At 32.6% G+C, this 27,125-nt stretch overlaps 1 protein-coding gene across 1 annotated transcript; it reads left to right on the top strand.

Annotated features, from left to right (window-relative positions):
- The first annotated feature begins 6,476 nt into the window (after window positions 1-6,476).
- LOC127715870 (uncharacterized) lies at window positions 6,477-23,591 on the top strand. Its single transcript, XM_052221993.1, has 6 exons — window positions 6,477-7,719; window positions 10,027-10,093; window positions 13,380-14,578; window positions 17,708-17,792; window positions 20,525-20,617; window positions 23,404-23,591. The coding sequence occupies exons 1-6, from the start codon at window positions 6,571-6,573 to the stop codon at window positions 23,589-23,591; spliced, it is 2,781 nt and encodes a 926-aa protein (XP_052077953.1). The 5' UTR covers window positions 6,477-6,570.
- The last annotated feature ends 3,534 nt before the right edge of the window (window positions 23,592-27,125 follow it).

Raw genomic sequence — 27,125 nt, 5'->3', positions numbered from 1 at the left:
TTGCCTTTTTAACTTTTTTGATTCGAGCGTCACTGTAGTCTTTTGTGGATGAATCGCGCGTACAATTTTTTTTGGATCCTGGTATCTATGATGAGTTTAATTCATTTCAATGAAAAGCAAGGATTGTACCTGTATAATAAAATTGAGAATGGAAATGGGGAATATGTCAAAGAGACAACAACCCGACCAAAGAGCAGACAACAGCCGAAGGCCACCAATGGGTCGTCAATGCAGCGAGAAAATCCCGCACCCGGAGGTGGTCCTCAGCTGGCCCCTAACTAAAATTGTGTGCTAGTTCAGTGAAAATGGACGTCACAATAAACTCCAAAAGAGGGACGAAAGATACCAGAGGGACAGTCAAACTCATAGATCGATAACAAACTGACAACGCCATGGCCAAAAATAAAAAGACAAACAGACAAATAATAGTACAGATGACACAACATAGAAAACCAAAGACTATGCAACTCGAACCCCACCAAAAACTGGGGGTGATCTCAGGTGCTCCGGAAGGGTAAGCAGATCCTGCTCCACATGTGGCACCCGTCGTGTTGTTTATGTTATTACAAATCCGGTAAATAGTCTAATTCGGTAGTTCACATTCGTGAAAAGGGAGGGTATTGTAGTTACGACATAAGGAACATATCCGATATCATCTATGAAACGGTTATTACATAACGGTCAACCAACTCGTGATGGCGTCCGTAAAATTTACGAAGGGATGATTTCAACTTCCCCATTTGGAACTCTTGGTTTAATAGCTTTAAAACATATAAATGAACTAAAATTTAAAAACATACTAGACTAACAAAGGCCAGAGGCTCCTGACTTGGGACAGGCGCAAACATGCGGCGGGGTTAAACATGTTTTGTGAGATCTCAACCCTCCCCCTATACCACTAGCCAATGTAGAATAAAGAAACACGTAGCAATACGCACAGTAAAACTCAGTTAAAAAGAAGCCCGAGTCCGATGTCAGAATAGGTAACAAAAGAAACTAAGCAAAATGACAATGATACATAAATGAACAAAGGACTACTAGCAGTTACTGACATGCCAGCTCCAGACCTCAATTAAACTGATTGAAAGATTATGTCTTCATCATATGAAAATCAAGTACAATCCCTCACATTAGGGGTTTAGTATCATACTATCATAAAATATATGAGAAGAACATAACCCGTATCAGGCCAACAACTGGTTTTAGAATAAATGTGTTTATTTCCGATGCAAAGACCCTATGAGTGAATCAATATTAATACCAAAACATGCAATTCTTAATGACTTGACAACAGTATCGTAACTATATCCTTTCCGAATAAGTCTGTTTAAAGGTTTGGTTAGCTTTTGAGGTGAATGCCGACATTTTTGTGCTTAGTAAAGAATATTACCATAAAATATTGGATGTGAAATACCTGAACGTATAAGATGTCTGCATGTTGATTTATATTTACGAATGATGTCCTTGTACCGATGATAAAATTTAGTAAATGTTTTGACTAGTTTGTGATATCGAAAACCTTGGTGTAATAATTTTTCAGTAAAACAGAGATTTCTTTCGTTGAAATCAAATACGTTGTTACATACACGAGCAAATCGAACAAGTTGAGATATATAAACACCATAACATGGCGACAAGGGAACGTCACCATCTAAAAATGAATAATTAACAATAGGAAATGAAAAATCATCTCTTTTATCATAAATTTTGGTATTAAGCTTCCCGTTAAAGATAAAGATATCAAGATCCAGGAAAGGGCAGTGTTCATTGTTAGTATTAGCTTAATTAAAGTCAGTTCGGCAGGATAAATCTCTTTAGTGTACATACTGAAGTCGTCATTATTGAGAGCCAATATATCATCTAAATATCTAAAAGTGTTATTAAATTTTTGAATCAGATGTTGTTTCGATGGGTCTTTGCTGATTTTAGTCATAAATTGTAACTCATAACAATACAGAAACAGGTCCGCAATAAGGGGTGCACAGTTAGTCCCCATGGGAATTCCGATAACCTGACGATATACGGAATCTCCATAGCGAACACAAATGTTATCTAGTAAAAATTCAAGGGCAGTTATAGTATCAAAGCAGGTCCAATTGACATAGTTCTTTTGTTTGTTGTTTCTAAAAAATGACCTAAAAGAGTTTGAACATATATATTCGCATTCCGACTTTTTAAATGCCCATTTAATCAGGTGTGTGAATTTTTTCTTAATCAAAGTATGAGGCAAACGTGGTATATAGGGTAGAAAAATCAAAACTTTGAACAGATTCGAAATCACCAATATAAGCATGCAATTTATCAAGTACTTCCAACGAATTTTTGACACTCCAAAAGTAATTAATTCCACTATTTTCAAAATCCTTATTTGAAAAATTTATTACCAGGTTTTTGATTGTACCAAGTGTACTAGTAAGTAGAATAGATAGTTTAGTAGTGGGACAATGGCTTGAAGTCGAAATAAATCTATATTTGTATGGAGTTTTATGCAGCTTCGGAAGCCAGTACATAGTTGGAACTTTCATTGTATTTGGTTCTGCTTGTAAAGAGGTAGCTAAAAGTTTATGTTTGTTACAGATGTCATTTTCCGAAAATAAAGTCAGTTGGAATGTTGGTGAATTCGTGATTTCCTTTTGTAGAACATCAATGTAAAATTTACGTCAAACAATAATGATATTGTTAGCAACCTTATCAGCCGGGACAAACATATATTCCTTGGCGAGTTCTTTTAGCTTATGTTTGATACGGGAAATTGGGCTATTATGGTTGTTGTTAAGAGTAAAATGATCTTTAAATGTTGAATACGTATATCAACTATGTTCATTACCGAATTAAAAAAAGAATCTAATGATTTCTTGTCAGTTTTTTCTCGTTTTATCCATTTAGAGCAGTAAGTACGGAGTGAGTCGTGGATGATGTTACGACACTCAATCCAATTAATAATTGACAGGGGACGATATTTAGGTCCTTTACTGAGGAATGATTTCAACTCTCAATCACGAACGATGTTAAGGTCTCCTGTTATAACATGGGAACTGGGGCGATAAATGTATTCGGATTTACTACATTTATACCTTATACCTGTACAAACTATTGTGACAATTTGTGTGATACTGATGTTACAACGTGCGACACGGGTTTCTGGAATAATCCTCCATTGTATACGCTAGATCAAAAGAGACATAACAAATTAAAAGAGCAAATAAGCGCCTCAAATTAATTTTGAGGGAAGGGAATTACAACCATAGATGGAGCACAATAACATAATTTGAAAACTGAAGAGATTACAATAAAATGTATCATGTAGATCAGGCAAGTACCGAAGCATTACCTACTTAGCGGACTATAATCATACTCTTAAGGATTGAGAGTCCACCATCTACAATACCGTCGCAGTTGAAGAAATTCAAAAATATGATATCGATTTCAATATGCAGGACATATGTATACTAAATTTTTAGTATGTCCAGTAAGTAACTGCAACATTTTTCCTAACAATTTACAGTTCTCAGGCAAAATGTAGCATTTTTCTGGCGAACATTCTAAATAAAAATGAAAGTATTGCTTTTATTTTGCGAAAGATTCTTAATAACCTGACTTAGGGTGCACTTCATAAACACCAGTATGCTTAAAAGTATATTATTGTGTAAACGTAATTATAATCAACATTGTTTTGTGTCGACGTGCGTGGTCCGTTGTGTCTTTCATCAACGTATGATTTTAAATTTTCATTTTTGTAACTTGATATCTGTTTACTTGTTTCGAGAACTTCTACGAACCTTGTCTTTTCCCGGCTCTGTACCAGGAATTGACAGCTCTTACAAACTATGTTCCTTTGTATGATTTTTCGATTTTTTATGACGTTCACTTTTTGGTTTTCAGCGACTAATGATTTGCAACTGGATGTAGGCAAACAGAAATCTATCAATCTTCGACTTATGAGTTTTGTCCCCTTGATATCTTCTGCCTCTACATTTTGTTTTTTTTGGTATTTTGTAACGAATGAAAAAATCGTAACAGCTAAAATAATAAGCAAGACATTATGATACTTGAATGGACAATATGTACCACAGATTTTCAAAAATGCAAATAAGGTGTGTTAATGTAAACGTATGATACCATTTTAAACAAACTGTGTAAGTAGGAAAAACTAAATTCCGATTTCTAGTTTAGCGAAACCTTTCCCCTACAAAAGTTCTATCTCAAACTTTGTGAAATACAAAATGTTTACATGAATTCACAATATAAATAAACAAAGATGTAGGGCATACGTCAATGAGACAGCTCTCCAACGAGACAAATAGAGACCAACCTATAGTCTTCCAAAAATATTAGACAAGCGTCTTTTTCAATATATCAAGCAGTTACAGAGAATCATCATGTGTCGAAAAAAAATTGTAAATACATTTTAGGATGTTCGCTCCTCTGTTTCAAAATAACAAGCTTTTTAAAAGACTATTATTAATTAAGATATATAACTAACGGAACTTAAAATGAAGAAGAAAATGACTGGTCCGTGTCCTTGTTTCTGAGATATGATCAATTAAATATTTGGCGGGAAATGATTCGCTCTAGATTCTTACATTTAACATTGACACCTTTTTCTTTCAAAAACTATAAAAAAAAAATTACAAGGATTTTACACGATTAATCATTTAATAAAAATGGCTTTTTAAACTACATTATATATGTAATAAAATTATGAGAAGAAAATTAAGGGTTAGCGAGCAAATTTTTACCGCAGTATATGGATAAAACTTGAGGATTCCGAATATCTGACAAAAAGTCAAATACAAGAGTAGCGAACATCCTTAAACAAAGACCATTAATACTTAATTCTCCAAATACTATGGATTAATTATCCGTGAGATACTAATTTTGCGTAAATTTGGTTGGTTTATGCGAACCAACAATTTAAATGTTTAACGAAGTACAATTTTTCAACAGGTTTGTATGCAGTCTTTCGTAAAAGCACGACATCAAATATCCACGAAAATACAATCTTTCTTTAATCCACCAAAATTGGTCCACATGAAAATAAATGAATCCACGCAGAAAAAATACTAAGTACCTGACTTGGGACATATCCATCACCATTTAGGTGATAATGAACATTTCCCTTTTTTTTAAATCCGGACCAGGGGTATAACAATTATAGTTACATAAGAAAACAAATATACAGTCGTTGTCATTGGTTCGTGTCTACCATATTTGTTTTTCGTAAATTGTTTTGTTATAAATTTAATTTAGGCCATCTGGTTTCTAAATATAATTGTTTCACATGTTTCATGTCGGGGACTATGCTGTATGAGTTTGTCTCATTGTTGAGCGGTTGCCTATAATTGCTTACATTCACTTTGTTTTGTCTTTGGTGGATAGTCGTCTGATTGGCAGTTATACCACATCTCCTTATTTCTAGATATATATATATACATCCTGTTGATTCTTATAGTTTGGGTCATGTTTGTCTCAGACTGTTACTGACATCTTAACACTCATTCCGTCGAATGTGTAATAATTGAAATTTTTGTCTGGCAAAACAAGGTTAACTTATTATTTGAAATTGGCTTTGAACTAGCTAACTACTCTTGGATCGGTACTTTTTTTTTTTTGTCTTTTTGTAAGTGCTATTCTTCGAATGAGTCAAGCTTTTTCCAACGAGCTCTTATGTTATGCTGTCATACCACTGTCACTGGATAGGATGTGTTCAGCACTCAATTCATGTTTGACTTCGCTAAATACTTTGTGTGCTTAAACCGAGTCGGAGCCTGTGGTTCCGTTGGTTTCGTTGATGCTGTTTGCCTTATTTGTTTTTCGTCTGTTGTTTTTAGCATGAATTAGATCGTTAGTTTTCTCTTTTTAATTGTTTCACATTTTACTTTGCCGGGACCTTTATAGCTTACTATAAGGTATTTGTTTTGTTCGTTGTTTAAGTTCGTACAGTGTCCTTTAGTCGTATACATAGTATACTAAATTTGTAGCATGTCCAGAAAATTACTAAAACATCTTTCCAATCAATTTTACGGAAAAATGTTTCAGGTAAAATGTAGCATTTTCTTGCGGCCATCTTGAATGGACAGCTTTGCTTTTATTCGAGAATGGTTCCTTATTACCTGTCTAAGCGTGCGCTTCATAAACATCTGTATACTTAAAAAGTATATCATTGTTTACATGTATAATCAATATTGTTTCGTAGCTACGTGTTCGCCCGTTGTTTCTTTTAACGACGTTCGATTTTGAATTTTTCTTTATTTTTTATAGAATAAAAGATCGGCACAGTAAAAGTGGTTTTTTTTTCATTTTGTATAAATCAAGAGTATAAATAAATTGCAAGGAAATCATTCTATCATTCCATTAAAAACCGTGGAAAATAGTAGGGAAGTAATCTATCAATAAAAACTGATTTGCTGATTAGAAATTAACTGTTTTGAAAATATTTCAGTGTCGGTTACAGGAAACATGAATTCAAGCTTTGTCTTACCGCCAATAGTCTTCGACGAAAGGTACTCTCACGTTCGCGTAACATTCGAAATCCAAGCACAGCATCCATTAATATCGTCAACTGAATATATGATTGCTCTTGGAGGAGAAGGAATGTCAGCGTTTAATTTATCGCTTAATGAAGGTTTCGACCTTAATATATCTACAAAGGAAACTGAGTTTAAAACCATTACCAGAAATGCTGTTTACCTTATAGAACTAGTTTCTATAATAGAAAATGATACGTTGGACAATTGGTTGGAAGATGAAAAGATCGCAATAAATGTAAGGTATGGAACATTAGCACCCATGACAGTGTATCCAATTAGTAGTTTGGGAAAAGATTACAAGGCGATCACATATTGCCAAATCCTTGGGAAATGCTTTATTATTCTATCTACACTTCCGGCTACAACTGTCGAAGTTAAGGTAGCGCTACCTGAAACAAGTAAATCAAGTAGAAAAATCGAACTTACATTTAACGCTACAAAATATGGAAGCGGGGAAACAATCTTATTTGCATTGTCCGGCAATTACACAGCAATAATAGAGTGTGCATGTGACCTAACCGGAACCTTTATCAGCAGTAACGGAACAATAGCCGTATTTGCTGGTGGCAGAGATACAGTCGTGAGATGGGGAAATAAGGAAAAGACGTTTATCACACAGCTGCTACCGTTGAATACCTGGGGTAAAGAATTCATATTAATTGATTCTGATATTGATGATTTTGGTGACACCATTCGAGTTATATCTAGATACAATAATACCGTGGTTAAAATGAATGGTTATAAAACCGTAACAATGCATGCCATGTCTCATTTTATAATACAGAGGTCTTTGCAAAGAGGAAGCACACTTCATCTGTCATCAAGTAAACCAACAATGGTATGTCAGATTGTTGCAGATGGTTTTAAGCAGCCGACAATGATAAACATCCCACCAGCTGAACATTTCTTCAACACAGAACTATCCATTCCATGTACATTTTGTAATCACCTGAAACTAATTACCAATGGATACAACGACAGTATCAAGATTAAAGGAGGAGGCATGACACAGTTTAAACTTGTGTCGAAGTCTGGATTCACTGTCATGCACTTTGATCATGAATACATGTTTGATAACAATGACATCTGTGTAATCCAGAGCAAGAATATTCCGTTCGCACTTTTATATACGAATATGAGTTCGAATCGGTATATGAAGTTTCATTATATAGGAAGCACTGATATACAGGTAAGAGTATTATTTAAATGGTAGACCAAACATAGAATTTCAGACATTCTGTGGTTATAACGTACAAATGAGGGAACTGAAATATTTGAAGCATATCGTTATGACAAAGTATTAACTTAAGTTAAAATTGTTCATGTCAAAACTCTCAAAACTTTTAAAGTGGTAGCACACCTTATTATTGTAACAAATTTAAGATTAAGATTAAAACAAATGTATATCGCCATTGTTGTACATGCAATAGGCATTGAGAACAAAGTCGTTCGTGTTGTCTTTTTGAAGTGTGGAAACATCCTTTATTTTACAATTACTTTTCTTTCATCTTATATTCGTCAATTATATTTAACTGGTATTAGAAAACTCACAATAAACTAAGATTTGAACACTAGAGTAGTAGATTTTAAAATACCAAGAAAAAAGATAGCCATTTTTCTTAAATCTCTGCGGTCTATTCACGTAAAATTATATTTTTGAACTGTAATTGAACTGAACTGTAATGCAAAAAGATCTTATTCTCCAACACGTAACAATATTGCATTAATAGGACAAAAACTTCTCTAAGAGGTGGATGATACCAAAGGGACAATAAAAAATCATCAGTCGAAGAAAAATGACAATACGGTTACAAAAACGATAACAAAGAAAAGACAACAACAGTCAGTCAACAAAGCACTACATTAAATACTAAAGTCAGAGCAACACGGACATCGCCATAATACCGAGTGATATCCGGATATTAAATGTCGTGAGATAAAAATGACAATATTCTAAATGAAGGAAACAATTAACCTTTATTTTTGTATTTTGTGCTATTTATATTATCAAAAAAAAAATGAAAAATGAAAAGAAACTGTCCTGGATATGTCAACAACTTTTTTCCACGCCTTCAAATTATAATGACTCCAAACACTTTACGATCTACTTGCAATATTGTATTATTCCCATTAAAAAAATATCCCTGTGGTGACGTAAACAATTTACGAACTTTCACACTTGCATGAATATTGCACAATTCGCGTGGAATGAAAGGTCCGATTTTTTTAATTTTTGCTAAGTCGATAGATAATTTTAGTTCTCTAGATTGTCTCAAAGAAAATATTGTCCTATAACTGATAAAATTTAAAAGAAGAAACTGAAGAAAAATCCAATAACTCGATTAAAGACAGAAAAACAACGTAGTTTTAAAGAGAGAAAAGAAAAAAGAAAAACAATTAAACATGTATAATCTAAAAACTTAAATTTCGTCACAAAGATTAAAAATTTGGCTACAGGAAATCCACGAAAAAACGAGTTGAACTCAAGTGTTTCAAAAAAGCAATTCTGCACCTTAAGTGAAGTCAATAAAGTAGTCATGAAACGTTTAATAAAATTTATGAAGAAGATTATGTATTCTTTGATTTTTTTAATATTAGGTATTCTTAACGGATATAATGTAGTTTTAAATAGAACGAAACTTGAAGATCTACTATAAATGTATGTACTAGTATAATGGTAGTATTATACCAAAATACAACCTTCGCTTAGTGTCGCACAGGCACTGTCTGTTTCTTTTTTCTTTTTTATTCACAGAATTAAATCTTAAAATCAGCAACAATATGAGGTTTATACTTTACTACGTCAGACGTACGTTTCGACTACATATGACTCATCAGTGACGCTCGAATAAAACAAAAGTTCGAAGAATAAATCAATCACGAAGTTTAAATCTATGTTATGATTGGATATTTAGTTTTTAGTTTGCTTATCCGTTGGATTGGAAGGTTACCTTTCAGGCGTAAACATTCGGATTTTTGAGATTTTGCCGTTCATTAACCTGTGATTTGTTCGAAATATTAAGGATTTTTTACCTCCAGGAAAAAATTCCTTAGCAGTATTATGCAAAAACCTTTTGGAATTTATGGTTCTTATGGCTCTTCAACTTTGTACCAGATTAGCTATTACCTTTTCTGATTCGAGCGTCACTGATGAGTATTTTGTTTGTCTGGCGTACAAAATTATAAGCCTGTTTTCTTTCATAGGTATTTTATTATATGTATCATTTTGGTTTAGATGGTTTTTAACATTGAATGTAACAGATTTAAAATATTTGGTTTCGATTATCGCTGGCATGGCATGCAATAAAATGCATCTTATAATCAAAACTTTTTAAAATTTCCTTTTCTTATCCTTCCTTTTGAAATGTTTGATGTATATTGTTATCTTTTTCAATTCTTATTCAAATAGTCTTGAGACATAAAAACATTGCCCGTATTAGAAAATAGTCATATTAATTTAAATTCAATATATGTTTATATTCCTTACAAATCGAAGACTAAAAGTCAACCAGAAGATGAAGATGGTAATGGAACTAATGAAGATACATGTATAGATCTAACCGGTATGTCAATATATTGCTACATTTACATTAGTTTACAAATTGCTACAATTAGTCTTTAGTTTTCTATGTTGTGTTGTGTATACTGTTGTTTGTCTTTTGGTCTTTTTTCTTTTTTATTGTCATGGCGTTGTCAGTTTATTTTCGACTTTTGAGTTTGAAATATCCCTTTGGTATCTTTCGCATATTTTATACTATAATAATTATGATTTTTCTATTTTAACATAATTAAAAAGGGAAATAGCCATATTCATCTAAGGTTAACTTTGCCTGATGTAGTTGCAACCTTAAGTTGTGTAGTAGGCAAATGTGTATAAATTGGTACGCATTTCGATGCCACTGCTGGTGGAGTTTTTATTCCCCGAGGGTATCACCAGCCCATTAGTCAGCACTTCTGTGTTGACATGAATTATCATTGATATGGTCATAATTATAAATTAACTGTTTACAAAACTTTACATTTTTGAAATACTAAGGCTTTTCTACCTCAGGAATAGATTACCTTAGCTGTATTAGATTTATTAATGTGTGTCTTAACATATGTTTGTTACATATTGCCAGTTCTGTACAGCATGAATGCGTAAATGCGTGCTTCGAAATATCAGCGCAAATTTATATATTGCGAATTGAAACGATTCTTATCAATCATCACGGTTACAAGTATGACAAAAAATAGGGAACCGGCAATACTTTATCATATTTGTTTGTGTTTTCCTGTGCTTCCTCTGTCACATCAGAACATATTTGTTACTGTAGATTCAAACTATAGCGATTACGTTTCGACCTTCATGAGGTCATAATTTCCGAAATTAAGGTTTCTCGGAAAGGGCTTTTCTACTGTAAGACACATTTATGTTGCTTGTTACACTTCTCCTGTTTTTATGCTGCCGATCTATACTACTCAAAACGATTATTTTTACTCACGATTAGATTAAACAGACAAGTGCTCAATTATTTGGATTAAATTTTAAAATCTAATGTAAATTTAGACATGTTTTGCATGAATTTATTAATGTTTATTGTTGTACATTGAACCATAAATGAGAGATAAATTATTACTGATTAAAATACATGTAATACTATAAAACTTTAAACGGGAATTGTTTTTTTTTACTTTGCAAAACCTAAAATAAAAGCATTGCAACAATTTCCGAATTAACAATTTGATATCTGTCCACGAGAGTTCTGACAAGAACAAACTTACAACTGATAATTAAAAGCTCTTGCTGTATTTCAGTACTGTTAAAAGTTTCCAATCAACAATATTTTGTAACAAGTCATTTTAATTCTTGAATGTGTATTCATGTGATTTCTTTTCCTTACTATTATACTGTTTTATTAATACATTATTTAATCAATTAAAGTTGACATATGTTTTTGTTGGACTGCTAGTTACTTACACATTACGCTGGACAGGATTAATTGTCGAATTTACATTTAAGTGTCAGAATATCTATTCCAAAAGCTTTTAAGTCGTTCCACACAGAAGCGGGTGTGCAATTTAACGTATTTATGATTTTCAAATAAGATCTCCACTCTCTCAGACTAACATGACCTTAAATGAATTTGGCTATTCATTTTAGATCACTTTTTGTCATATAGCTCCTCAAAATCATCTAAATATCTTGCGTTCCCGAATAAAGTGAAAGAAAAAAGAGCATCAGTAGCATCAAATGTATAGTGTTATTTTCATATTCTACGACATAAAAACACGAAAAGAGTGATCTAGTTCAGTTTAGGACTGACAATGCAGAATATGATATTCATTACAAGAGGTTCATCAACACAAATTCCTATGTATCTTAGTTAGGCTATAGTATATCGTTTCAAATTTTTGCTGTTTGTTACAGTTCTCTGGGCTTTTCTTCTCCCTGACACGTTTATGTTGTTTGTTGCACTTCGCCTGGTTTTATGCTGCCGATCTATACTACTAAAACGATTGTTTACTAGTGATTAGATTAAACGAAAAGTGTTCAATTATTTAGATTAAATTCATAAATCTACTGTGAATTCAGACATTTTTACAATTGGTTATTAAAAGTTTTAAATTTCTGATATGGATATGCTTAACGCAACAAAACAAATCAAAATACTCAATTACAGAATGGAATTTTTTCTTTGCAAACATATCAGCGTCATTCTTTGTGGTAGGTTCACGAAAAGTAAAAATTGGCCCTTAGATTTAGATTTGTTTCATAATCTAACTGAACTACTACAGAGTATATATATATACATTTGTAAATAGTTGTGATAAGCTATTAATACAAAATAACTTGTTTTATTGAAAATCACTTCATAATACCAAGTTATGATCCTCAAATTATGCATCGTTATGTTGTTACTCTTTTTTGGTTCAATTTTATATAATTTGTTGCTGTACTTGAACAGTTCTCATAAAACTGTAAAGCATAACATTGAAAATATTAATGAGAATCAATGATATTTTGATCTGGGGTTCCAGAGGGACAAGCAGTTTCCTATAGTGTTTGATAAATGTTGTACTAGCCAATGCATACATTGATTTGTTACTAAAATCAGCTTTTAAATATTTAAAGTGAGTATGATTCTTTTCTGTTCGAGCGCAAAAATGATCCAAATAAAACTCATAATTGGAAGAGATAAAGCTTATGTACAAGTATGCACATTGTTTTAATAATGCTCTGATGATTGAAGATAGCAAATGTGCTGAATTTTGTCAATTATATATACATCAATATAATTTGTAATTTCAGAATTTTGTTTCCATCTTTTGATTTTCGATGACATATAAATTCGAATTATATTATTTGAATGTCTACCATTGAAGGCGTTTAATTTCGTTTTGACCTCCTCTTGTCACATAATTTTTCATGCTTTTCATAATTTTTTAACTAACAAGACAGTTATCTCATCTTCTAGAATGCTACTTATCTTTGAAACTGATGTTTGTCAGGAGAAGGTATCACAGACAGATCTTTCGAGCGTACCTGCGTCTCAAAGGAAGTGTCTTGTTCATTTATTAACTGACAGATCTGTCAAGGTAGCGTTTCATATCTTGCGGGGTTTTTTTCAGGTGCCACCAGCGGAACAAGATCTGCTTACTTTCCGGGACACCTGATATCATCGCGGTTTTTTAAGGGTTCGTCGTGCTCATTCGTTGGTTTAATATTTATGTTTTTGGACTTGTATGTCTATTCGTCGTCTTTTGTTTTTCGCCATGATGTCTGTTTCTTTTGTTCTTTTAATGTCCCTTAAGTATCTCCTGCTTTTTTTAAATGATTTACTCTTATCATCTGATAACTTCTTCTAGATACGAGCAGTCATGGAAAGTGCTTTGTTGTTCCTGTTCTACCAATATGGAAAGACGGATATTGTCAACTTGCAATTTCTCCTAAGAGAAACGATACTGAGCAGATAAATTACATAAACGGAGAGGTTATGGAACCCAACGAAACAAGTAACGGAGAGGAAATGACGGTGATCAAAATAACAACTGAAGACAAGAGTTCTATAAATTTTCTCTGGTATAACAACGAAGCAAAACAGGCAATATCCACTCTGTTATTCCCAATTGACGTTTTTGGATTAGAATACTACGCTGCAAGTTACTGTCCACAGAGTGCGTATTGTGTGTCTTATTGTATTATCACTGCAATCTATGACAACACTCATGTGAAGGTTCTATTTGAGGATATTCATTATATAATTAATATTACCGAATTCGGTATCTCCGATTACAGTGTAGATAATACTTCCAGAATTAATCTTGCCATCGGAAAATATAAATATGCATTGGTTAAATCAGAAAGAGACTTGACTGGAACTTACATTTGGGCGGACAATCGAGTTTCAGTTATATGTGGCGCAAATTTCAACAACACTGCAGTCGCTGAGCAACTGTACCCTGTTCAGTTTTTTAAATCCGGATCCTATTCTTATATTTTGCGACATGATGAAGATTCTGTTGCGAATTACAACATTCGTATAATGACATCAGCTTGGGTAACAAGTTGTAGGTTAACCATATCAGAATCTCTTACTTTTTTTGAATGGGAAATATATCTTGATAAACCAGGACACTATGAACAAATAGCAAAAGGAGAAATTGACTACATAGAAGATATATCCTGCGACCAGCCCGTGTTTGTTTGGGTTACTGTAATCAACAATGTCGGTAGTGGATTTATGGTAATAATACCATCAACAGATCACATAATGGATACATATAATTTCAAAACATTCCAGAATCTAAATGGAAATGCGTCGGAACATAAATTATATGGATATGTTTCAAATATTGACACTACATCTGTGCTTAGCAGCTTCAAAGTGAACCCTTATACGATTGACAGAAACTTTGACCATAATAGGTCAATTTTGCTTCGACCAGATACCTTTTATCGAGTAAATTTTGATAACAACACACACGATCATGTTCTTTGGTATGCTGGCAGTTATAATGGAATTGCATTTGGATCATGCGTTGGGATGAAATTCTCTGAAGTGGAAGTAAGTATTTATTTCATCTTTTGTAATATGATGCAAGATTAATCTTTCTCAATTTAAAGGGATATTAGCTACGAATTCGAGAAATAAAAGTAAGATTTTTGTTCTTGCAAACATTTATAAAAGAAGGATGAAGAAATACCATTCCGCTATTAACACGCTATTTAGTTCAATTTCCTCAAAAAAAGCTAAACAAACATCACTAATGGTTTATTGACTTGCAAGTCAATAATTCAACTCATTTTAATCAGTATTAATGCAACCAAATGCCCCTTTAACACAGAAGAGAAATATTGAAGAATTTGAAACGTTGGCTGGAAAGTTTGGCAGATAATTATTCCCGAGTATTACTTTACAATCGATTCATAGTAAGTACGACAAATTTTACTTGTAGTCATGCAAAATATTTGCAAACGCGCCCGCTGGTGTATCAATTATCCATAATTACTTAATCTATTCTCTATTCTTTATAATTATAAAATGATTATTTGATAAATATACATTAAAACGTATTTGCAATATATAAATATATCTACGTTTTATTAACTCAATACAGTTTAAATATTAACAAAGTTTGTTTCCTCATTCGATCGATCCCTTCTATATTGTAACGAAGGTTGAATGTTTGTGACTTAGACACTGTTGAAAAAAAACCCAAAACTTCTGTTGGTTAAAGGGTGGAATGGCACAAACTGTATCTTCAAGTTGCAAGGCCTTATTTACTTTATATATCAGTTAAACAGCAATATTCGATGGACCACGTTGAATCATACTTCCATTAGCCTTGTCAATGTTTTACGGCAATTGATATTTTAAATATTAGACCGGAAAAACTGTTTTTAACATTTTAATTTTTTATGCCCCGTACCGTAGTCAACGTCAAGTGTCACCCTTGACCGTCCTTCCGTCCATCTTTCCGTCCGTCCTTCCGTCCACCCGTCCGTCCCATTTTCGTTTCCGCACTCTGAACTCATACACAATGCCAAGAACCAAAACTAGCAGACAGGGTTCAAATTTGGGCAGTGAGTCGCTTACCCTATTAGAGTTATGCCCCTTTAAAACTTGGAAAATTGCAAATTTCGTCGTTTCCGCACTCTTACTTAAGTTTGTTTCATCCAAATTTTATGATACTCATACACAATGCTAAGAACCACAAACATGCAGACAGAGTTCAAATTTGGGCTGTGAGTCATTTGCCGTTTTAGAGTTATGCCCATTTTTTAACTTGGAAAATTGCAAAGTTTGAACGAGGGTATTCGTGTCCTCAGACACATTCTTCTTTTATTGCAACTTTTATATAAGATACTCCAGTCTAAAAAAGCAGAATGTTTGGATAAATTATATTTTCTATTTCTAAGCTACAAAATTGTTGTGTCCAACCTTTCAAAAATCTTTTGGGGTATGAATCTGATTTCATTTTCTCCAAAAAGTCAATCAAATGATTATTAAATAAGTAAACCAACCAAGATGATTTTGTGGTGCGTAAGAATAAATTAAAAACATTTTTAGTCTAGGATAAGGGATAAGATAAATAAAGAAAGCAAGATAATTTTGCTATGTGAAGTTTTACTAAATAAAATTCTAAATAATTAGTTAACTATCAAAAGCTAAGCATCAACATGCTGTGTTTGCCGAAACTTTGGTAGACTAATAGTAAGACTTATCACACTAACTATGAAACGAGTGTAAATTGCTCACTATTAAATCCGTCATTTAATGTCCACTCAATTTCAAAGAGACTTTGATAAGATCTCAGAGTTATAATTTGGCACGCAGAACGCACGTTTCGTTTCCATAAGACCCATCAGTGACACTGAAATCGAAATATTTAGAAGTGGAAAAGTATTCAAATTGATCAACAATTCCAAAAAACTCTGTCAAATACAGCTAAGGTAAAGTATGCATTTGAAGCGGAAGGGTTGGTGCCTTCAAACATGTTTAACCCAACCACATTCTTAATGTGCCTGTCCTAATTCAGGAGCCTGTAGTTCAGTGGTTGTCGTTGGTTCATGTTTGTCATATTTGTTTTTCGTAAATTGTTTTGTTATTTAGTTTTCTCAATTGAATTGATTCAACTTTTCATGTCGGGGCTTTACGGTATTGGTTTTTCTCATTGTTGAAGACCATACGATTGCTTATAATTTTTTACATCCATTTTGTTTGAACTTTGTTGGATAGTTGTCTCATTGGCAATCATACCACATTTCCTTATTTTTATATTGGGATAGAAAAAGCTATCAACTCATAAATCTAAAAAGAGAATGGATTTTGGAGATCTTAAATCTAGCAGTATATACTTAACTTCAAAATCGAAAATTATCTGATCACATGATGGACTAAATTATAAGCCTGGGATGGTTAATGAGTTTTCACAACTGCTAGGTCGGTGCCAAAATAGGGGGACTTTTCGTCCCTGAGAATATCACCGTTCCAGTAGTCTGCTGTCATGAAGTTAAATTAAGTATCATTTTTAATACGTACTTTTTCTGCAACTTAAGTATAATTCACATATAAATTTCAAAATGTTCGAACCACTAAAATTTTCACAAAGGCATACATATAAATAGTTAATAAATACCATGTTATAATTTAAACTATTTGCACTTTAAAGTTTCGACTCGATAACATTTATCTCTAACATTTTTTATATAGCACATTATTCTCAAAAGGTACGGTTAATTTGAATCAATGTTATTTAACCTATTTTCAGATTTAATTTCGATTTATGAAGTATATATAATACGAACTTTATTCGATTGATGGATGTTTAATTAATTACGAAAGCATATCAATTTCGGGAGAAGAATTACCGCCTTGTATTAGATATACTTTCTACATTTTTACGTCTTTAGTTTAATGAGGTAAGACATAACACCCTACCAAGAAAAATTATCCTGATTCCAAAACTACCAGACTTGTAAGTCCTTAATGTACCACGCCCGGAAAAGAAGCAGCTCATACTAGTTTAAAGGACTGATAGTGTCGGTACTTGAACAAACGATCTCGAAGTTGTCCATTTTTTTGTTCAAATCGCTTATAATTGTTTATGTACTTGGTTATTGCTATGTTTTTTTTATCTGATTCTGTTTTAACGCTTCTTTGAGAACAAAGCATTTGTATTTTTCTTTACAGAACTGTATTCTGCACGAGACTGAGGACACAGATTGTGATGGTCTAATACATGAAGACATTTGTACACTGGCTGGCTACAACTTCGGTAAATATCCACACCAACTTGATTATGTCCATTCTAAAGTGAAGTGTGTATTATACTATTTTCCTGACCGGAATGTTTAAGATATTTTCATTTGTTTAAATTATATGTTTTATCACCCTCTTCCGACGATTTTTTAACAAATGTATAAACTCATATATTTAAATCATAATATATTTAAAGCAATAGCAAAAGAACACTGTTTACGTCTAATTTAACTTTACTGTTACCTATTTCTTGAAAATCTTGATGTTTCACCAAAATCTCTATTCAATGTGCCATTGCAAATATCATGTATTATTTAGTCCAAGTTTTCAACATTTTGTGAAAAAACTAATCATTGTGGCACGTCTTATCAACATTTGTATATAACATTTTACCACTCATAAAACAAATCAGTTCGATTTGTATAGTGCCTGGTTTGATAAGTCAAAATGAATTAATTTATACGCCAGCTCTGTTTAATTTCATATTCTAATTAGTTTCTGTAGCGTTTTTAATGATAAAAGACCGGACTATAATCAGGCCGTTTGTTTTCTCGTTTGAATTGTTTTACATTTGTCATTTCGGGGCCTTTTATAACTAACTGTGCGGTTTGGGTTTTGATTATTGTTGAAGACCGTACGGTGACCTATTATAGTTGTTAACTTCTATGTCATTTGGTCTCTGATGGACAGTTGTCTCATTGGCAATCATAACATATCTTCTTATTTTTATATTGAAATGTAAATGAAGGGGTCAGGGACATGCGTAAAATGACATCACCTTTTTAGTTTGAAATAAGACATGAAATACTCATCATAGATACATATACCAGGTTTATAATTTTGTCAACGTAAGCAACTATAGGTCACCGTTTGACTTTCAACAGTAAGTAAAAACCATATCTCATAGCAAGATATAAAAAGCCACGACATAACAAAAGTAGAGCAATTAAAACAAAAATTAACTACTTGATTTTTGTACAAAACAACAAACGAAAAGCTAATATGATACATAGCAACAAACAACAACCACTGAATTACATGCCCTTGACTTGGACAGGCTCATGCAGGATGTGGCGGGTTTAAATATTTTATTGGGGAGACCCTACCCCTAACCTGGGACAGCAATGTAAAAACAAACTATAAACATGGGTCATCTCCTATTTTGATAGCGAGCACGTTTTAGTCCTGTTTCCAAATTAGGTGCCTTATTTCCTTCATTATAGTAAGAGGTTATACTGTTAGTAGCTGGACTTTTCATTTTGTTATTCTGTGTTTTACTTTTACGACATATGTTATTGATAGGCAAAGTGGGAAGTTTGTTCGCACTTAAAAAAAAAAACACCACAATTTACACCTGCACGACGTCTGTGTATCTGGACAATGTTGAGTTTGTTGGTTCTTGGTGGATGCTAAGGTCTTTTGTACTGTGCAATATTTTTCATAATTTCTGTTATCTTTTTTAAGGTTTTATTGTACAGAAATACATGCTTGAATATGTATATGTTGATGCTACCCATCATAGCTCCTTTTATACTATTGTTTATTCAAGGCTGTATTGACTAACGCAAACTGTCAGTTTTGTATATGTATACAAAAAACGTATCCAGTATTATGAAAAGATATTGAAACATTTTTATTGGTTATTCGTTAGGTCATTGGTGATTTTCAAAGGTCAAAACGATATACTTTTCCCAATGTCAACGGAGGTAGGTGAAATCTTCTTTGGTAATATCCTTTTGGCGTGGCTCGGTACTTATGCATCCCGCTAATGTGTTGTTGTGCTGTGGTCATTTTTTGTATTCCTGTCTTTCATGTTTGCTTATGTGCTTTGTCTATATGCCATTTTGTTTTTCTTTATTGAAATATTTGTTTGTTTTTATAGTGATTAAGATTATAACACAATGTTGACTGCTGTACCCCTATTTTTGACATTTTTACCAATTATGTCTGTTTGTTTTGTTCACTCATTGTTGTCAATGTAATGGAATTTTATGCAACTGTCATACAAGTGAGAGGTTTAGCAAGCTATAAAACCAGGTTTAATCCACAATTTTCTTCGAAAGGAAATGCCTGTACTAATTCAGGAATATGACAGTTGTTTTCCATTCGTTTGATGTGTTTGAGCTTTTGATTTTGCCATTTGATAAGGAACTTTCAGATTTGAATTTATCTTGGAGTTCGGTATTTTTGTTATTTTACCTTTTTCTTCTTGGGGTTAAATTCTATTATATTTTGAAGCGTACACTATTAAGTCAAATAACGTTCAATGAAAAAGTTGGACGCCGGAACAGGACATAATTAGTCATATATTGTACTAGTATGTGTCAAAGACTCGATCAACGAGTCGCGGAATTTTCTAGGTAATTCAAAGAGAATGTTTACCATAAGAAAAATAGTTTTAACAACTCGTCAGAATAAGATATTGCTTTCTATCAAACTCTCGCTATTTTGATTTAAATATCAATAATAAAAAAGCCTATATCATATTCATATTAAATTACTCGAGCTGACATCAAACGATATCAAATTCTCACTTTTTATGAAAATTACAATTATCATTGAAAAGCAGGATGTTGATATTAAAAAAGGATTTGAAATGATTTCACGTAAGACAAAAATCTCCTGATATAACTGGAAGAGACGAGTAAACGAAAGGAGTTGTATTGTTAATGATGTATATATTTATCTTATTAATTTGCAATCGAAATAATTTTAGTGTTTTTTTTTTTTTACATTTTCTACTTCTAGCTCCGCCAAAGCACTTGTTGTTTAGCGATAGGTACATAGCAGACTATGACTTAGATGGAAATTATGACGAAGACTGTGCTTTTACTCTTCCAGGTAACTTCATTCAACAAATCACAACGAGGGGGTATGGCATTTATTTCAATACAACATAGCCTATTTTCCCATTACATTTGAGAATTTCTAACTGTTTCTAAATGAAAATTACACTTTATAAACTTCGTGCGTTCGAAGCGCTATCTGGATTTACCTTCAACAGGAACGCTCAAACCTAAACATTTTGAAGCTAGGGATGTATAAATGCTATGACAAAAGTGAACCTAAAACGAATAGGCAAATTTGTCTGAGTCACTTTTGCATGAGACTTTGGTTAAAAAAGAACGTTGTTCAGCTATTGCTACACATATGAAAATAAGGAGATGTGGTATGATTGCCAATGAGACAACTATCAACCCAAGTTCAAATGAAGTGGATGTAAGCAATTATAGGCAACCGTGCGGCCTTCAACAATGAGAAAAACTCATACCGTATAGTCGGCCATAAAAGGCCCCGAGATGAAAAATATGAAGCAATTCAATTGAGAAATCTAACGGCCTAATTTATAACAAAACAATTTACAAAAAACAAATATGACTGACATGAACCAACGACAACCACTGAACTACAGGCTCCTGAATTGGGACAGGCATATAAAGAATGTGGCGGGGTTAAACATGTTTATGAGGGCTCAACGCCCCCCTAACCTGGGACAGTGGTGTAACAGCAAACTATAAAAATCAGATAGATACAAAGCAGAAAAACATCAAACAAAAACACAGACTGGACGTGGCAAGGAATTAATCCATCACTCATCCCTAACATAAAAAAACACTAAGTACAGATCTGAGAGTACTCGCAGTTACTGACAGCTAATTCAAAGCCAATAACAACTAATAAAAAAAATCATGTATCTAAGACTAAAATATCAATCAGTACATATCCAACATCCAATGGAATACTCGCAGTTACTGACAGCTAATTCAAAGCCAATAACAACTTGTAAAAAAAATCATGTATCTAAGACTAAAATATCAATCAGTACACATCCAACATTCAATGGATTAATCGCAGTTACTGACAGCTAATTCAAAGTCAATAACAACTAATAAAAAAAATCATGTATCTAAGACTAAAATATCAATCAGTACACATCCAACATTCAATGGATTACTCGTAATTACAGACAGCTATTTTCAAAGTCAATAACAACTAATAAAAAAAACGAAATGTATCTAAGACTAAAATATCAATCAGTACACATCCAACATCCAATGGATGCATTGCGTTTTAAGATAAGAAAGAAACAATATGGAAAATTCATTTTATTCATTTTATCTTTTTTTTAACTGCATTGGAAAGGTGTCCATTTCTTATCACCTCTTTCTTTAATTCGCGCATATAATTTTTTGTAAAATTTTATTTTTGGTTTGTGGTGTATTTTTTTTTATGATTTTGCCATAGAAATACTTAAAATATACTTAGTCTGTAAATTTAGATGTTAAGGATACAACATATCTTTTTAACAACCTCTTTTATTTGTGCATTGAAGTCAATGAATAAAGAAGTTGATGTAATATGAATGAAATCAACTCAGGGGATCATAAAATATTTAAAATTTAATATACATAATTTAAAATTTACTAAAGCTGCTATATAATTGCAATTGTTTTTTTTTTTTGCAATTGTAGTATAAACTAGCCCGTTTGTATTCTCTTGAAGTGTTTCACATGTTGTTATCCGGGGGCCTTTTATTGCTTACTTTACGATTTGTGTTTTGTTCATTGTTGGAGACTAAACGGTGACCTGAAATTGTTCACATATTTGTCTCTTGGTCATCAGGGATGACTATCCCACTGGCGATCATACCTCATTGCCATATTTTTTTATATTTTCCCTTCTTCATAGGCAGCAGATGGGAGAAAGTTTTACCCGTAATTTTAAAGTTAAGCATAGTGTATTTGAAAATAAACGTAATATATCATAAAACCACTCTACTTATAAAAAAAGGCGAAAGATAACAATTGCGAGTAGACATTCACAACTCATAAGTCGAGGATAAACTGACCACGCAATGACAAAAATAGCCCAAACGGAAAAAACAATGAAAAGACGAACAACTTCACAAAACTACATAAAGAACTAATGATTGAGCAACACGAACACCCTAGAAAACCGGGGCCGAACTCCGGTACTCCGGGTAAGCAGTTTCTGCTCCACATGCTGAAACGTTTGTTTGAAATAGTTTGTGCAGTTTATATTGTTATCAATACCCCATGTTTCTTTTTATCCCGCCATAATGCTTTCATTTAATTCAATTGATTTTACCTTATAACTCGATCTCTGCGCTTTTTTTTTAATTGTGCTTTGCAGACTGTTCAAGATTTTCCTTTTGTTTTATATTTTTGCAGGAACTCTGTCTTCTGTGTAAATTATGTCCATAGCAAAATAACTAAAAAATCATTTAACTAATTCAGACCTCTGATCCGAGATGTTCGGAGAACAAAAGACTATGTATATATCTTTATTTCTCAACAAACCAAATTACATTGGTATAGAGATACACACAATAAATATTACATAATGTATATGTACAGACATACAAAAATTATACGGAAGCAAGAGGGAGGCACATATCATATATTACGGTATACATATTAAACTAAATGATATCAAGTACATGAATTACCCAGGAGAGCCTAAATGCATATTTATTAGTCTTATAAATTTGCACAAGTTGTTAAGATCAGAAAGATTTTTACTATTCATCAGTTCATTAAATTTCAATTTATATGTAAGACTCGCATATTTTCATATTTTGAAACTATGATGGCTGCTTATTTTAGAATGCTATGCACCTAATATAAAAAATGGTGGATCAGAAGATATCCCACAAAGTTATACCCATGTAACCTCAAAACTTAGCAACCTATATTGTAATAGTGGATATACAGCAGAAGTAGATGTGGAATCAATTACATGCGAGGCAGATGGAATTTGGAAACCTAATTATATTTGCCAAAAGGGTAAATGATAACTTTACTTTATCATTAATTTAAATATATTAAATTTTACATCTGAGTTCAGTTTTAAGAAGATCAATGACATACAGGCATTGAATTTGGTCTGTTCCTTGATTTCGCTTTTGGAGAAGAACTAACAAAACTAGTGTCGGATCCATTTATCCTTTTGCACAATAAAATATGTTTACACTACGCCTTAAATTCAAAAGTAATCGCTAAATAAAATGCATATATCAGGCTTCAGTTATATCTTAGATAATTTTATGCGATTTGATTTTCATGCATTATTCATGTAGGTTAACGTTGGTAGGTTTTGTTTCCTTTATTGTTGCTTAATCATTCACGCACATCGCTTCATAATAGAAGATAACACATATAGGTCAGTTTTAAAAATGAATAAATTATAGATTTATAAATCTATTTTGTTGTGGAGCAAACAAAACCAAGTATAATGATCCTTTGTTGTGCTTATTTCGAATATTGTTCGTGTAACTTTTGCCATCACTTGACGTTTATCGTCGTCGTCGTCCGTCATCTGTCGTCGTCGTCATTCGTCGTCATTCGTCGTAAGTCGCCGTAATTGTTGAGAAATCTACGTCATTGAAACGAGTTTTTACCAGATTTCTTTTTTTTTCCCTAAATATTAACTAGAATACTAAGAAATGCAGGAACGACCAGTAAATAATCAAAAACGCTAAATAACTCGCAATCTACAATTATCCAAATTTTACTGAGCCCACCAAAATTATTACTTTTATTAGTTATGTTATTATCCTTACTTGGTTATTTACCAATTGAAATATATAGTAAAGACACAAAAGATCAGCAAAAATATTACATAAACAGAACCATTACACGACTTCTTGTAAGAGGATTTTCCTAAAATGATTATTTTTTTACTAATTTTGTAATCTTGAAAACTTTTAAAAACTAGAATTATGATGTAAACAGTAACAGTAAGGCAAGATACAAACAAACTAAAATGTCTGATACCATCAATTTACTCCTGAAAGGAGCTATCGTCCTTAAATGGCGATGTATTTACCAATTTTAACGTAACTGGCTATGATCTTGAAAAAATACTCAACAAAAATATTAGGAGATACCAGGCTTGTAATAGATAGACTTAACCTGTAAACAGAAAAAAATAATCAGCACTACCGGTTTTACAAATATAGCTATATCGAGCGAAACATCAATTGACAGCTAAAAATTAAACCAATTATGTAGGAAAGATAGTAAAACAAGTGACATGACTGAAACTGCCCATTGTATGTTCATTGAGATATTGCAATTACGATAATACTAATCATAAATGTCATACTGTGGATTCATTATCATTCGTGGGATACCAATTTTCGTGGGTTTTATGGGTACAGGTAAACCACGAATTTAAATGTTCAACGATTTACAAATTTTCTATTGGTTTGCATGCAGACTTGGGAGAAACCACGAAATTCAATATCCACGAAAATGCAAGATTTTCTTAATCCACGAAAATTGATACCCACGAAAATAAACGAATCCACAGTATACGATTGCTTAATGAGTGTTTCGTGTTCGAAGGATGCTTTGAATGTCCCCTTGGTATCTTCCGCCTATTTTTATACAGTTTGTCTTTTATATTGTCTTTCTAGAATCCTTTAATCACATAAATAAAGGCAACAGTAGTATACCGCTATTCGAAATTCATAAATCGATTGAGAAAAAAACAAATCCGGGTTACAAACTAAAACTGAGGGAAACACATCAAATATAGGAGGAGAATAACGACACAACAGAAACTCAACACTAAAATGCAACACACACAGAAACGAACTATAATATAACAATGGCCATTTTCCTGACTTGGTACAGGACATTTTAAGAAAAAATGGTGGGTTGAACCTGGTTTTGTGGCTAGCCAAACCTCCCGCTTTTATGGCAATGTTAAATATAACATTAAAATGACAAGATTACATGACAGGACTACAATACAAATAAATGGGAGAACATACAGGACAGAGACACACACAAATAATAGCTAGCAAAAGGTACCAGGCTTATAATTAATACGCCAGATGCGCGTTTCGTCTAAATAAGACCCATCAGTGACGCCCAGATAAAAAAAGTTCGAAAGCCAAAACAAGTACAAAGTTGAAGAGCATTGAGGACCAAAAGTTCCAAAAAGTTGTGCCAAATACGGCTAAGATTATATGCCTGGGATAAGAAAATCCTTAGTATTTAGAATAATTCATACTTTTGCAAACAGTAAATTTATAAAAATGACTATATAATAGATATACATGTTAACACCGATGTGGTGACTAACTACAGAATAAAAACGAATACGTAAAACAACCTAAATCAGCACATAAAAAAGGCACAGCCGAACAGCGCATTATATGTGCTTTTTCGTACATAATACTTACTTATACGAAATTTTTGCATTTTTATAAAAAGAAGCAGAGATGTGGTTATATTGCCAATTTAGAAATTATTTGTACAGACAAAAAACGTGTCCTGCGTTTCACAAAAAATCTTACGACTAAAGTTGGTCGTAAGTATAGTGAGTTGTTCATGACTTAGGATCAATTTTAGTCGTTGGCATTTTTGGGAAACGAGGGACTGGTTATTAATGTTCAATTCTTCCATTGTTTTAATAAAATAGAAGCTTAGGTTTCAACTCCCTCAGGCAAAGTTGACCAGTGTCTGAGCAGAAAGTTATTTAACCAGGGGTATGTCAAATAACGTCTCGTCCTTTTTCTAAAAAAGTTTATCGGAAGGTACCAATGCCTTGTTGATAAATATTCCGTATCAACTTCACAAATAATACACGATGGTCTTGAAGTATAGATTCTGCGTACTGACGTTGTTTATCATCTTAAATTTTGTTATAGTATTCTTTTATTTGTCCTTATTAATATTACTTTTACTGTTAAGTCTGTTTTTTTGTGATATCCATTTGACGTGACTCTGTACTTATGCATCCTGTCATACATTGAACGACAAAATTATTTTTATTTCTACCTGTGTGACGTCAAACGCGCGATTCTACTTCAAATTTAATGTTAATCTAACTATGTGTCTGTCAGGGTATGGATTCGGTCCCAGTACTTAAAATCTTTCAATCCTTTATGGGTGGATTTTACATAAATAAACAAAATGGTATAATAAAAAAGCAAAATGAGGTTGTTAAATTTGATGTATGCCTTTTTACTTTTACTGTTAAGTCTGTATTTTGTGATATCCATTTGACGTGACTCTGTACTTATGCATCCCGTCATACATTGAACGACAAAATTATTTTATTTCTACCTGTGTGACGTCAAACGCGCGATTCTACGTCAAAGTTAATGTTAATCTAACCATGTGTCTCTCAGGGTAAGGATTCGGTCCCAGTACTTAAAATCTTTCAATCCTCTATGGGTGGACTTTACATATATAAATAAAATCGTATAATAAAAAAGCAAAATGAGGTTGTTAAATTTGATGTATGCCTGTGTGTGCTTCTATGTTACATTTGTTTGTTTTTATAGTGATTAAGATAATAACACAATGTTGAC

This window comes from Mytilus californianus, unplaced genomic scaffold, assembly GCF_021869535.1.
Source record: "Mytilus californianus isolate M0D057914Y unplaced genomic scaffold, xbMytCali1.0.p SCAF_9, whole genome shotgun sequence".
NCBI lineage: Eukaryota > Metazoa > Mollusca > Bivalvia > Mytilida > Mytilidae > Mytilus > Mytilus californianus.
The sequence above is the reverse complement of the archived record's forward strand: the minus strand, read 5'-3'. Positions and strand labels throughout refer to the sequence as shown.

What these genes read in the sequence shown, in the direction of transcription:
- LOC127715870 (XM_052221993.1), top strand. Translation starts at nt 6,571, where the DNA reads ATGATTGCTCTTGGAGGAGAAGGAATGTCAGCGTTTAATTTATCGCTT. An exon ending in TACATGTATAGATCTAACCG is followed by an intron (nt 10,094 to 13,379) that starts GTATGTCAATAT and finishes AACTTCTTCTAG; the next exon opens with ATACGAGCAGTCATGGAAAG. An exon ending in TGAAATTCTCTGAAGTGGAA is followed by an intron (nt 14,579 to 17,707) that starts GTAAGTATTTAT and finishes TTTTCTTTACAG; the next exon opens with AACTGTATTCTGCACGAGAC.